Source organism: Python bivittatus, unplaced genomic scaffold (genome assembly GCF_059951505.1).
Source record: "Python bivittatus isolate LINGU-HERP-01145 unplaced genomic scaffold, Pbiv_v1 ctg000980_np1212, whole genome shotgun sequence".
In the NCBI taxonomy this organism is placed as follows: Eukaryota; Metazoa; Chordata; class Lepidosauria; order Squamata; family Pythonidae; genus Python; species Python bivittatus.
The window spans coordinates 202,691-217,283 of NW_028277125.1; the positions used below are offsets into that span (position 1 = coordinate 202,691).

At 44.6% G+C, this 14,593-nt stretch overlaps 1 protein-coding gene across 12 annotated transcripts in view; it reads right to left on the reverse strand.

Moving 5' to 3' along the window:
• Nucleotides 1-14,593, reverse strand: part of DLG1 (discs large MAGUK scaffold protein 1) — a 159,851-nt gene that overhangs the window by 15,930 nt on the left and 129,328 nt on the right. For all 12 annotated transcript variants that reach the window (XM_088132475.1, XM_088132474.1, XM_088132472.1 and 9 more), the window contains one exon: nucleotides 12,729-12,779. In XM_088132475.1, coding sequence (XP_087988601.1) covers nucleotides 12,729-12,779 — 51 coding nt within the window. The remainder of the gene's footprint in view (nucleotides 1-12,728; nucleotides 12,780-14,593) is intronic.

The following is a 14,593-nucleotide window of genomic DNA, read 5'->3' on the forward strand; positions in this document are numbered from 1 at the left end:
AGCCCTGGTTTCTGGGGCAGGACGATGAAGATGGTGATCGGCTGAGCAGATGCAAGGAAAGGAGATGAGCGGTGCTGAGCGTGCCGAGTCATAAATCCAGCACATGCTTTTTACTCTCTCTTGACGAACCCAGAAATGGAGAGGGGGACAGAGCGAAGGGGGAGAAGGCTAAGCATTTAGGGGGAGAGTTAGAAGGGAGAGACTAAAGGGGAAACCCAACATCAGGGAAAAGCCGGGACTGAGTTGTAAACACCTATTGTAAATAGTTTGGCTGTATTATTATTATTATTATTATCATCATCAAACTTGTATGCCGCCCATCTCCCCCAACGGGTGACTCTCGGCAGCTCACAATAATAAAAAAGAAAAAACACAAGTCCCTCCAACCATGGATAAAATCTATAAATAATTTAAAAACATATATTAAAAATGCCCTAAAAACCTCCTATAATTTTTAGCCCTAAAAGCCTGCAAGATGCTGGGGGGGGGGACAAACCCATCACCCCACCAGCCATCTCCACAGGTGCAGGCCCCCCTCGGCCCCCAGGCCTTCTGGCAGAGCCAGGATTTAATCCCTTTCCTGAAGGCCACGCAGCCACGTGCAGAGTAAAGAAGCATAAAAGTCACCACGGCCTTGGTTTCTCTGTGCCAACTGCCATCTTTGTAAACCAAAATACACCTCCAGTTCAAAAAAGGCCCAGGCACACCGTTTGACTAAGCCTGGCGCAGGGTTCACTGGATTCCTCTTTCTCCACAGAAGGGAAGCTAATTGAACTTGGGTAGACGGTTGAGATGCAGAAGACACAGCAGAAAAGAGGGAAAGGAAAAGAGATGCTGACGGCCCTCGGGGAGAAGGAAATGACCACTTTCATCAGCAGAGTCCGCTGCACCTCAAGACGGAAACAACTGATACCCTATCTTATGTACTCACACAACACTATTGTTGAATAACCTTTTAACTCTTTGTAATGCTCTGAATAAATGAGAGATGGAATATGGTCTTTCCTCCCCTTAAGACTTCAGGCTGGCAAAAGAGCCAGTAGAAAGGAGATATACGTACGAATTCTAGTATGTAAGTCAGTGTGGAGGCAGTAAGGTTTCAAACCATGTTTATCTCCAATTAAACAATGGTGCTGTACCTGATGAAATCAACTCAGTTTGCCCTTCCACCCAGGAACAGCCTAGAGCTGCCATTCTCCTCCAATCCCCTGCAGGTCTGGTCTCCCAAGGGGCCTTTAAACGCCCTCCACGCCAAGCCTGCTGGCAGGAACCCCTGAGCCTGGGCTGGGCTGGGCAGAAAGAGAACAGGGAGGAGGCCTAAGGGCAGAATGAGGAAGAAAGGCCCTAAACGTCCTTCACGTGACTTGGGAGATTCTCTGAAATTTAACTACAAGGGGAACTAAAAATCTTATTATACTTATACAGTATTCAGACTGTTCTTTAAAACCCCATTTTTGGTCTAAGCTAGGCTCCTCAATCAGGGGGGCTGCAGCCACCACAAGGATTTCCAGTGACACTCCTAAAGTTTCCCTTTGCACAAACTCTTACAGCTAGATCTGTACATAAAGCATTTCCCAGAGGAGGTCTGATTTTGTTTAATCCTGTATTTATGATGGCAGGACAACACAAGTGACCGCGGAGATCTGGACCTTCAAGCGCTAATGTGAGCCGACAAGCTCAGTTCATCTGAAATGGTTGTCTCTGAAGTCTCCTACCACGTAACACAGAGCAAGGACAGTGGTCCCCAGCACTTATTTTTAACATCTTTTTATTCTCTTGGTTTTATTTTGCTTTATATATTTTTAATGTATTGATTATTTTTAGCTTTGTTGTACGTTGCCCAGAGTCGCCTGTGGTGAGATGGGCAGCTATCAGCTATATAAACTGGTATGATGATGATGATGATGATAGCGGCTGAAAGGGGACAGCTGGACTGGTCAGTGGAGATGAGCAGCAGTGATTCCCCTGGACACCAGATGAAGCATCTGAAATGGCAAACCCTAGCCTGCCCTAAAAATCTTTTGCCAGTAAGAACAAGAAATGAAATGATGCAAGTGGCAAGGACAAATTTGCAAAGGCAGATTTTGATTATGCGCCATCAAATTGTTGTCAGCTCTTACCGACTACATAGATTTTCCCCATAACAACCTGTCCTCAACTTGGTCCTTCAGATCTTCCAATGGTGCTGTAACTGAGTCCATCCACCTTGCTGTGTTCATCCTCTTCTTCTCCTTCCTTTCTTCCACCTTTCCCAGCATCAGAGCCTTCCCCAGAGAGCTAGGTCTTCCCATAATGTGTCCGAAGTAGGATAACTTAAGCCTAGTCATTTCTGCCTCGAGGGAGAACTCTGGGTTGGATCAATTTGTTGGTCTTCTTGGCTGTCCGTGGTATTCTCAGGAGTCTTCTCCAACACCCAAGTTCAAAAGTGACAATACTCTTCCTATCCTGCTTCTTCAAAGTCCAACTTTGGCTTCCATAGAGGGTCACAGGGAATTCCATGGCTTGCACGATTCTGATCTTTGTAGGTACAGACACATCCTGGCATCTGGATATCTTCTCCAAGGCCTTCGTGGCTGCTCTACCGAGTACTTGTCTGTGGCGTATTTCTTGGCTGCTTCTTCCTTTACTGTTTATGGCTGATCCTAAAAGGCAGAAGCTGTTTACCACTTCAATATCTTCACTGTCAGTTCTAAGGCTGGTTGTTATATCTGTTGTTATTAGCTTGGTCTTCTTTATATTTAATTTTAGTCCTATTTTTTCACTGTGTTCCTTGACTTTTATTACTAGAGCTTGCAGATCCTTTGCATTTTTGGCAGTCAGGGTGGTGTCAACAGCATAGCGCAGATTACTGATGTTTCTTCCTCCAGTTTTAAAACCACGCTAATCTTCTTCCAATCCAACTTCCCTTAATACACGTTTGGCCTATAGGTTGAATAAATAAGAGGAGAGCGTACAGCCTTGTTGCACTCCTTTGCCAAATTGGAGCCAGTCTGTTTCACCATGTCCTGTTCGTACTGTGGCTTCCTGACCTGTATGTAAATTTCTCATGAGGACAATGAGAGACTCTGGGATTCCCATTTTTCTGAGCACATTCCACAGCTTGATGTGATCGACACAATCAAAGGCCTTTCTATAATCAAAGACGCACATACTAATATTTTGAATATTAAGACTCTGAACTTAATTTTAAAGAATAAATGCATTTTTGTGGGAAAGAAAAATGATTTTTAGTATTGGAGACATTACAAGATAATTGATAATGGCGTTCAGAGATATTGTTGAGGAATGGCAACGGGACTTTGAATCAACACTGTCAACTGTGTGTTTTTATGAACACCCTCTTCCCAGAAGAAACCATCACACCAGAAGATGCTATTACAGAAAAAGATTTGAAACAAAACCTATCTGAAATTATGATGGAGAACAACGTGAACAAGAATTTATCACTGGATATAAAAAAAAAAAAGTGGATGAGGCTCTAAAAATTAAGACAGAAATAAAAATGCCAATTCAACAGTGTAAATGGAATGTTTTTTTCTTGCTTGACTTACAAGAGGCTTGTTAAAGTTTTGAAGAAATTCGAGACAAGGGATAACGATCATTCAAATGGATTAAAGAACAAGATTGTTTTATATAGAAAGAAGGAACATAAAGTTGGCTTATTTGATCAGGGTTAAAATGGGATATGTTGTTATTTTGTGGGGTTCTTTCTGGACTTCCTGACTTCTGAACTGGAAAAGACATTGTGTATTGGATTTGCTTATAGTTAAGTGTCAGGATAACTCTTTAATGTCAGGATAACTCTTCAATCATTAACAAATCAAAATCAAAAATTATCATGTTTGGAAAACGACATCAGAGACACAGATGACAATTAGATGGTGAACCAATCAAACAAGTTAACACCTTTCCTTACCTAGGCGTAACTTTCTCTGAGACTGGATCTTGGGTTTGTCATCATCAACGGAGCTCACTCAGAGCAGGCATGTTTAAATCTACTGCTTAAATTAAAAAATCATAGTTATCCAGGCTCCCTAGGCCCAATAATCAAAGTATACAAAGCTAAGGTTACCCCTATGCTCTTATATGGAGCAGACGTTTGGGGCCTAAATCCCACCTCACTATTAGAACAAACACAATCCCAGCACCTAAGAAGTATTTTGGGTGCAGACAAAAGGGCCTCTGCTGCTGCAGTTAGGGCCAAACTGGGTATTCATACAATCGATTCACTGGGTAAAACCAGAGCATATAACTATTGGTGCAAAATTAATGAAATGGAGACTGACAGACTTCCAAAGTTGTGTTTTCTAGAGCAAATAAAATCCCAATCACAGGCCTCCTGGATTATACAATAGACAAATTATATAAGAAGCTGTGGTCTTCCAGTCACTGGTGCAACTGGAGAACAAGTGAAAAAGAGAGCTGCTCAAAGAATCTCGGACATAGCGCAGAAAGACATAGCCACCCTTAGTAAGGTTGGCAACTTGAAATGGCTGAACCTATATAAACAAACTTTTCAAGCTGCCAACTACTTAAAGACACAAATGCCGAAACACCTTAGGGAGGTATTTACCCGAGTGAGATTTGACCAGCTTGATACAATGGTTAGATATGGGAGGTTCCATTATATTCCTTATAATGAACACACTTGTATCTGTGGAGCATAAGAGATAGAAGACGTAGCACATACATTATTTGATTGTAACTTGTACAAGAAGGAGAGAGAGATGTACCTTGGATCATACATTAACCGAATGACCCATTGGGAACCACATATTAAAATAACATATCATGTGTGGTCAGAACTTGAAAATAACATATAATACAGTTTGGTATCTGAGTAAAACAATACAGTTGAGATCTGCATACGTGGGGTTGATTGGGGTAAACTGTAGGGGTGACATGGAAATATGATCTGTACTCTCACTTATCTGTATACTTAATTGTTGTATTTTATTTCCATTTTACTTAATTTGTTATTATATTGGGTTTTATTAACACTTTGTGTTTGAAATTTTGATTTTGATATGGCCTAAGGGCTAATCAGTAAACTTTGATTGAGCTTATAGTTAAGTGTTGAGATATGGAACGATGGATTTTATATTTGTTAATGAATGTGATTATTTTAGGGCTCTGTTTGGACTTTTTGCTGACACCTGGATTGGAAAAGACGTTGTTTATTGGACTTGCCTATAATTAAGAGTTGAATTATGGGATGAAGAGTAATATATTTGTTAACTAAGAGGTGAAGAGATAGTGAAAATACTTACACTTGTGATGAAGGTGGGAAGAAGTCACTTTCCTAACGTTTTTATGTCTTTTCTTTTTTGCTTTCTTGCACCTTTTATTCTATTTTTCTTTTTAGTTTGTATTAGCTTTTATTATTGTAGTTAAAACGTTTAATAGAAATATTATTAAAAGAAAAATACTGTAATTCCAGACATCAAGGATTAGATTTCAGAGATCTGTGATTCAGCAATTTTTGAGAAAATTATATGTATTTTTTAATCAGAAAATGTTAAATTATTTCTCCCTTTGGGGGGAAAAATTGAACAGGCTTGGTTAATATTAAAAGCTTGGTTTTAGTTTTTTCTTTTTAAAGATTTACAAAATGAGGTGAACTTGGTGTAGTTGTAATTACTGGGTTTTTTTCGTTTGTTTGTTTTTAATCTATTTTCTTCTTGTTTAAAGCTTTTCTTCTCTTTGTTTTTTGTGCAAGGTGAATCATTTACTTTATTTTATATTATTTTGTGTATGTATGTTTGAAAATGTATCAATAAAAGCATTTGGAGTTTTTTGGGGGGGAACAATAGGCATGAATAAGCAAGGGGATTCACTACCATGCTGAGGAATGCCATCCAGCCTGTAGGAACAGTGAAGGAGAGACTCTGACCTCCTGAGGCATCTGCTCCATTGTCAAATAGTTAAGTATTTTAGGAAACTTCTATTCTAAGAAAAAACGACTTCCCTGGAATTCAGACCAACTGTTTCTTGTACTGACTTCTGCAACTATTTTGAACAATTCTGCCCCATAGCCCTTCAGATACTTGGGAGACAGCTCTCAGGTCTCCCTGCAGACCATAACATTTGGGAGGGACTTTGGAGGTCATCTCATCCAACCCCTGCCAGTGCAAGAGGCCACCACTGCATCCTCAGCAGATGGCTGCCCAGCGTCTCAATGAAGGAGAGTCCACCTCCCAAGGAAGTCTTCTCCACTGCTGAACAGCTCTTACTGTTCGAAATTCTTCCTGAGGTCTGAAATCAACTTATCTCAGGTCCAACCCAGGAACGACAGGGAAATAGTCCAGCCAAGTTCAGTTCTTTTTATTGAAGAACTATATTCTACACCATATAGACTCTTGCCAGACTAAATCTGTACTACTCTAACCTAGTGGATGTAGCCTGGGAGATACTAGTGAGTGGCTATCCTGAATATCTTCCTCTTCCCATGCTCCTGCTCTGGACTGTGCTGACTCTTCTCTCTCCCTGCTTCCTGGGAACCTGGTGCACTACTGCAGCTCCTCACATCACCTCCCCCTTTGTAGATACATCCATCACATCTTCCTTGTAATTTAATTCCATCTTCTGCAACAATTCTGAATTATTTTGCCTTGTCTTCTACATGCAGATACTCAGGTCTTCCTGCAGTCTTTCTCCAAGCTTCTTCTCCTAAGTTTTCCCTTCCGTGACCTTTATCGTTTTGGTTGTTCTCCTATGGACAACTCCAGGTGGTCAGTAACTTTCCCAAAATGGGATGCCCAGAACTAAATGTTTCCTCCTCTTGAACTTGGCACTATCGTTCCATTGATGCATTTGCTTTTTCTGCAGCTGCCTCACATGGCTGGCTTATATTCAGCTTGTAACTCATTAAGACATCCAGCTCCATTTTGCATGGACTGCAGCCCATATAGTGCCCATCATCTTACATTAACGCCTTTGCTTTTTTCTACCCAAATACAGGACTTTGCATTTATGCCTGTTGAAATTCATCTTCTTGGTTTCTACCCACTGTTTCAGCTTATGAAGATTCTCTTGAATCTTGATCCTGTCCCTCAGGTGCTTGCTATCCTCATTTTTGAGCAAAACCCGACAAGCATATTTTCTAAGCCCCATTATCCAAGTGGTGATAGTACTGGCTTCCAAGGTACGGAGAAAGGAAGCCTCAGACTAGACAAAGAAGCCACGCAAGAGGCCAGCAGCAGACCTGCGTTTAGTTTCATGGTCTATTGAACAGGCTGAAGCAAGGGCCAGCTGCAGGACAGGCTACATCTGGTTGGGGCAGTTTCCAGGGTGGAGGGATGAGGAAGTGGGCCATGTTGACAGGAATCACCACCAGACAGAATTTGCACCAGGCCCTATGGGCCCCATTAGCCTCAGCTAGCCTTTGGCTGCCCCAAAGGTCAATGATTCATACAGAAAGTGTAACCACCCCCATAGTTAACTGGGGCCCGAAGGGCAGGCAGCCTAGGCCTAAAAGCTTAAAGGCAGCCAGGGAAAGATCTGCTCCAATATTTAGTTCTCACAGTCAGTGAAGGACAGGGCAATTATAGATCATTTTCCTATACCATGGACAGAGGGAGAGAGGGCTTTTCCCTCTCCAAAAGCAGGGGCCAAGTAATCTATTATATTTTGTTGTTGTTTAGTCGTTAAGTCGTGTCCGACTCTTCGTGACCCCATGAACCATATTGCGCCAGGCCTTCCTGTCCTTCACTGCCTCCCTGAGTTTGCTCAGTTTCATGCTCATTGCTTCAGTGATGCTATCTAACCATCTCATCCTCTGCCGTCCTCTTCTCCTTTTGCCTTCAATCTTTCCCAGCATCAGGGTCTTCTCCAAAGAGATCTCTCTTCGCATTAGGTGGCCAAAATATCTGAGCTTGAGCTTCATTATCGATCCTTCCAATGAGCAATCAGGGTTGATTTCCTTTAAGATTGACTGGTTTGACCTCCTAGCAGTCCAGGGGACTCTCAAGAGTCTTCTCCAGCACCACAGTTCAAAGAATCTATTATATAGGGCAGGCAAAAAAAAAAAAAAAAAAATCAAGAGTTTGGCAGTTGATAAATAGGGTTCACACTTGAAACACTGTAGTTGCCAGAATTCATCAGTAATTTCTGGATTCCTGTGAGTTTGCCCAATGGCTTCCAGTCCTGTCTTGACAGCTTAAGCCTGACATCTGTTCAATTCATGGGTACTGTCACTCCACCGGCCTGGGCAGGATGCCACCCTTACAACAGTATGTTGAACAGCAGAAGGCCTAGCAAGGAGCCCTGCGGTTGAGCAGTTGATGTGGCACCAGCTCTGTATCTATTTACTTTTAATATTTACTACTATCTAATCTATTTACTCCCCGCAGGGAGGCAGGACTCATGTGACTGGTCCGCCCCAATGCCTGATGGACCCGTCAGGGTTTCAGAGGGAGCTGGGGGGTATTCCTATGGATCTGCTGCATGGTCCAGTGGAGGCCCTGGCTGCTGCCCGGAATAAGGAGGCGGACAGGGCCTTGGACAGGATCGCACCCATGCAACCTCTTTTGCCACATTGGCCCTGATACTTCCCGTGATTTATGGAGGAGTTGAGGGTTCTGAAGAGTGTCAGGAGATGTCTAGAGCACCACTGGAGGAAGACAAAGACTGAATCTGACCGAACACAGGTTAGAGCCGCTATCAAGGCCTACCTTGTGGCAATAAGAGCGGCGAAACGCCTCTACTTCTCCGCCCTTATCCCGTCCGCAGAGTGCCGCCCGGCGGCCCTGTTTAGGATCACTAGGTCCCTCCTTGGTAAGAGGGATTCAGTGATTCATTTGCAGGGCCGCAGGGAGGAATTTTCGGAGCATCTGCAGGACAAAATTGGTCAGATTCGTTCTAAGTTAAACTCTGAGTGTGGGGCAGGGTCTGGGGAGATACCAGGGGATCGTCCTTACCTAGTTATCTGGGAACAGTTTGATCCTGTTGATCCTGAGGAAGTGGACAGGATCCTTTGGACTGTGAAGGCCACCACTTGCCATCTGGACCCATGCCCCTCCTGGCTGGTGAAAGCAGCTCGGGAGGTGACATGTGGTTGGATCCAGGCGATGGTTACTCCATCCTTGCGGGAGGGAGCGTTTCCAGCTCCCTTTAAAGAGGCGTTGGTGCACCCCCTCCTCAAGAAGTCCTCCCTGGATCCTACTGTACTGGACAATTTCCGTCCAGTCTCCCACCTCCCCTTTTTGGGGAAGGTGGTTGAGGAAGTAGTGGCTTCACAGCTCCAAAGGGTTCTGGAGGAAACGGATTATCTGGACCCCTTCCAGTCAGGTTTCAGGCCCGGTTATGGAACAGAAACGGCATTGGTCGCACTTATGGATGACCTCTGGCGGGAGCGGGATGGTGGAAGTGCAACCATCCCTGCTCTCCTTGATCTCTCAGCGGCTTTCAATACCGTCGACCACAGTATCCTGTTGGGACGACTCAGGGAATTGAGGGTGGACGGCATGGTATTGTGCTGGTTCGCCTCCTTTCTCCAGGGCCGATCCCAATTGGTGGTGATGGGGGGCGAGGGGTCCCATCCTCGGCCCCTCCTCTGTGGGGTGCTGCAGGGTTCGGTTCTCTCTCCGCTCCTTTTCAACATCTACATGAAACCGCTGGGTGAGATCATCCGCCACCATGGGATGAAGTATCAATATGCTGATGATACACAATTATACATCTTCATCCCAGGTGAGGTAAGTGATGCCGTGACCGCCCTTTCACGGTGCCTGGAGGCTGTAAGGGTCTGGATGGGAACAACAGGCTTCAGCTGAACCCTGGTAAGACGGAGTGGCTGTGGGTTATGGCTCCTCTGCATCCGGGATTTTGTCATCTTTGGCGCTGGATGGGGTGGCACTGCCCCAGACAGACCCAGTGCGTAATCTGGGGGGACCTCCTAGACTTACGGCTCCTGCTTGAAGAGCAGGTGGCAGCCGTGGCAAGGAGGGCCTTTGCACAACTTCAGGTCGTGCATCAGTTATGTCCTTTCCTGGATTGGGATGCCCTTCGAACGGTCACTCATGTCCTTGTTATCTCCCATATAAACTACTGCAATGCACTCTACATGGAGCTATCCTTGAAGAGTATCTGGAAGCTACAGCTGGTCCAGAATGCAGCTATGTGGGCTATTTTTGGAACCCCAAGAAGGAGCCATGTAACACCGTTGCTCTGCGAGCTCCACTGGGTACTCGTTTGCTTCCGGGTCCAATTCTAGGTGTTGGTTATCACCTTTAAAGCCCCATATGGCATGGGACCAGGTTTCCTAAGGGACCGCCTCTCCCCCATGACTTCAACCCGTCCCACCCGATCACACAGAGAGGGCATGCTTCAGACCCCCTCGGTAAAAGAGCTCCGATTAGTGGGGTCCAGAAGATGGGCCTTCTTGGCTGTGGACCCTGCCCTCTGGAATATCCTGCCCCTGGAGTTGAGATTGGCCCCATCACTCCTGGCCTTCCAGAGGGATTTGAAGACCTGGCTCTGCCGCTTGGCCTGGGGTGAGGAGGGAAGACATCAAGGGTGGGGATAGCTAGCCCCTTAGAAGCTTTTCGTCTGCATCTCTGGAAACCACCAGCCTCTTGGACTTTTTCTTTTTTTGGTAATGCTTTATATCGTTTTTATGTTTTCTGTAATTTTATATATATTGTTTTAATGGATCATGTGAGCAGCCCAGAGTCCCCCATTACGGGGAGATGGGCGGAAACTGACCAATTAACTAACTAACTAAAGTCCAGCCTTGTGTAGTCATTTTTTCTGACTTCTTCAAGTGGTTCACTATGTCCACTGCATTCTCAAGACTAACTGAACTGGTCACTTGGCCAAAAGGGGAAAAAGAAGAGGGAGAGATCAGGTTGAGAAATGCATGCAGTATAGTCTTCTAAATGCTCAGTGCTTCACAATCACATCCAAGATTTTGCCTGGCATCGATATCAAGCTGACCGTGTCAGTAATTACCCATATCCTCTTTTTTCCTCTTTCTGAAGATACAAGTAACATTCTCCAATCCTCTGGCACTACTTCCAGCCTCCATGATTTCATGAGGTTACAACCACAAGCCTTTTCAAGACTCTCAGATGTAGTTGTCCTGGTCCACGAAAGCCTGTAGCCATCCCTTAGCTCACCTTGGGCTGACGCTTCCTCTTTTTGTCAAGGGTTCTGCTTAGGTCCCTCTGAACCCAGCTCTCTTTTGGGGAAAAGACGGAAGCCCTACAGGAGCTGAGGAACTCTGTGCTCTCCTGGTCATCTGCTGCTCTTCTCCCACCCTCTCCCAGTGGAGCCCGTCCTTTTTCCTTTTGGCTGCTTTAGGCTTCCGCTGCAAGTCTTAAGTTCCTTTGTATTTCAGCCGTTACACTCTAACTTTCCTTATGCAGTATTTGCTACGAGGTTGATACTGAATTATATGTATACTGATCTGCCTGGCACTTCATTATAAGGGCCCACTAAATAAAAATGACCACTACTGCTATCTTAGTAACTACTTAAAATCTGTTAGCTTATCCTGGAAATGCTACTTAAGAAAGGACTTGCATTACTGAAAAAAGTAAACAGGAATATTGTACTATCAACCGTGAGCTGAAAACTGCTAGATGTAGTCCTTCAAAATGGTGAAGTATATTAGACATCTATTTACCAAAATGTGTGAAAATATGGTAACAAATCACATAAATCTTCTCCCCCAGAGAGGTTGGGTGGTAATCAATAACAAAAACATTGTGACATCTGTATAAACTGAAGAATGTGATGCTTCTTTCTTTACTCCTTATGATGTATTGGCAGATGATACTTACAAAATGGCCCCCACCAAACATGTAAAGAAGATAAACACCAGCACGCTAGGCAAAACTGAAAACGTATCTTCTTCAGAAAAATCAATATGGCAAAAGAAAAGCTAAGAATTTGGACAGGATAATATGGACAGGTTGCTACAACAAACCACAGTGAGGACAAGGACGCTGAAGTACTTGAAAAGAAGATTCAGTGCTTTTTTACAAATCTAGGCCCTTCATACAGTTTTCAGCATTTTACCTGTGGGAGCTGAGATTTTCTGCACTTATGAAAACTGCAAACAGGGACAGATTGCAAACAGATGAGGAAGGAATGAGAGCGTATTTGTCTGTCAAGCCCCAGTATCCTGCTAGGTAACAAAGGAGAAGTTAAATCCCAGTAAATTTCTATCTGTTCATATATTCCACAGTAACTTAAAAGAAAATACACCAGTCATGGTCTAAATCCTGCTTGCTAAGCTACGCAAAAATGATCAAAGGACCCCAGAGAAGGTCCACCCCAAGGCAGAGCTTGGGAGCTGGGTGCCAGAGGTGCCTGAGGCCACTGGCCCAGATCAGCCGGGCTCCCCAACCAGGAGGAGGACCAATAGCGTTTCAGACTACAGGCGTGTGGGGCGACCCCTCTGTTCTTCCAACAACTACTTATAAATGCCATAAGTAGGTATCTAACAAAACAGGTAGCTGATTAGCCACATGAAAAGCAGCAATGAAATACATGTTCCTTGAGCACCGTTCCATTTTTTTCTGTCCTCCAGCCCTTTTCAAAATCATGACGCAGTTTTGATTGACCTGCCCTTATTGGGCAGAAGAGCCACACAGCACAGGGTGGGCATTTCTCTTCGTGATGCTAAGCACTATCAAGCAAGGACATCTACAGCCCAGCCAGCAGGCAAGGCCTCCGCTAAGAAAACCTCTGGCGGGTTCGTTCACGGGCCAAATGGTACAAACCTTCTTGCTGTGTGACCGGCTCATAAGACAAGACGTATTCTTCCTGGCCACCTAGAAAGTCAGAGAGAGACAATCAGAGACTGTAATGTCCTACTTGCTTAACAAGCTTTTTTACATGAGGCACTCAATCCATCAGCCCCTTTCCAGCCAGGAATTCTCCCAGTCACTAGCAGCTTTGAGATAAACCCCTAAACCTTCCCAGACGGCCTCAGCCCACCATTTTCCGCGAGGGAAATGAACTACAGATTAATGCTGGAGAACAATGGAGACACTCACTAATAAGGGAGCAAGATCATCCTTTTAATAGGATTCTACTGCACTACCTTAAGTTTCATACTGAAGTTTTTATTTTTTCTTTGATCAATAATGCTTCAGTGAAAGGGCTTTATTTTTCAGTCTACTGAAATGAACTTTGTTACTTAATGCAGTGGCTGCAAGACTGGTGCAGAAACACCATGGAGGCCCCTGGTGGGCCATTTGGCTCTTCTTAAAATGCCCAGTGATGCTGCAGACACTTGACCAAAAGTGCTCCAGCTCAACCCAGCTACAAAATGGAAAGAGAGCAGCAAGTTGCAGTTGAAACAAGCAACAGCGTTTTTCTTCGCAGTCCTTTCTCAGCTCCAACCCATCAATGTCTGATAACTTTTTCTTCTTTTTTATTATTGTGAGCCGCCCAGAGTCACCCATTGGGGGAGATGGGCGGCATACAAATTTGAAAATAAATAAATAAAAACTGCACAAGTCCAACTGGACAGCCCCTGGCACATCTGACCCAAGATCTCATCCATAATCAAATTGGGTCTTTTACGGTGTTCCATCTATTGGACAATCCAAAGACAACCTATTTTATGATATACATCTCCACCCCTCTTTGACAGTTACGATACTGCCCTCAGCTTCCTTCATGAGGGATTCCTGGGGAGAGATGGGTTCTCTCTCACAAACCTTGGGAAGGCAGGCAGGCTTTGCCCGTCCCACCAGGAGAGCTTTAGACCAGAGCAAAAGAGGCTGGGCAGGAAAAGCCCAGACTGGGGCCAAGGAAGCAGAGCGTGAAGGGAGGCAGGATGGAGACGCAAGGGTTTTATGGGACACTCGGGGGCGATAGCATGCAGGAACCAGAAATCCAAACTCTGCTGTGGGGGAGGCAACATCATTAAATGGTGGGATGATACTAGTGACTGGCCGTAGCACTGGAAGGCTACAACTTACTAAATAAAACAGACGTTACAGAAAGGGTGGAGATGTATCCTATGCAAAGAAAAATATTCTTGCACAGAAATCCAGGAATCAGAGAATGGAAATCCTGTTAAAAATATCTGGGTAAGCAACAGAGAAAAGAATGATGTGTTATGGGAGTTTCTTCTGCTCAAGATGTTTGCCAGTGACTTGGTGGAGGGGGCTGAATATTGCAGACGACACAAAACTGGGAGGAGTGGTTAATGTTTTAAGAGAGAAGATTCAGGTTGGAGCAGTGGGCTGAAACAAACAGGATGGATTTCAACAGGGACAGATCCAAGTTCTACGCCTGGGAAAGAAAAACTGAAGTACCAGACGGGGAAGGCCTGGGCTGGCAGTAGTATATGCGAAAGGGAGTTGGGTGTCCCTGTCGATTACAAGGCGAACGTGAGCCAGCGGTGTGGTGCAGCCACTAAAAAGACAAAGGCTACCTTAGGGTGCATTAACAGGAGGAGGATAGAGTCTGGTTCGTGGGAAATAACTGTTCCATTCCATTCCAGCGCCTGGCTGGACCCCACTTGGACCAGTTCTGGGCACCACAGTTCAAGAGGACAGCAAATTCAGAGGAAGGCTACCAAGAAGGTGAAGAATCTGGAAACCAAGCCCTATGAGGAACAGATAAAAAATCT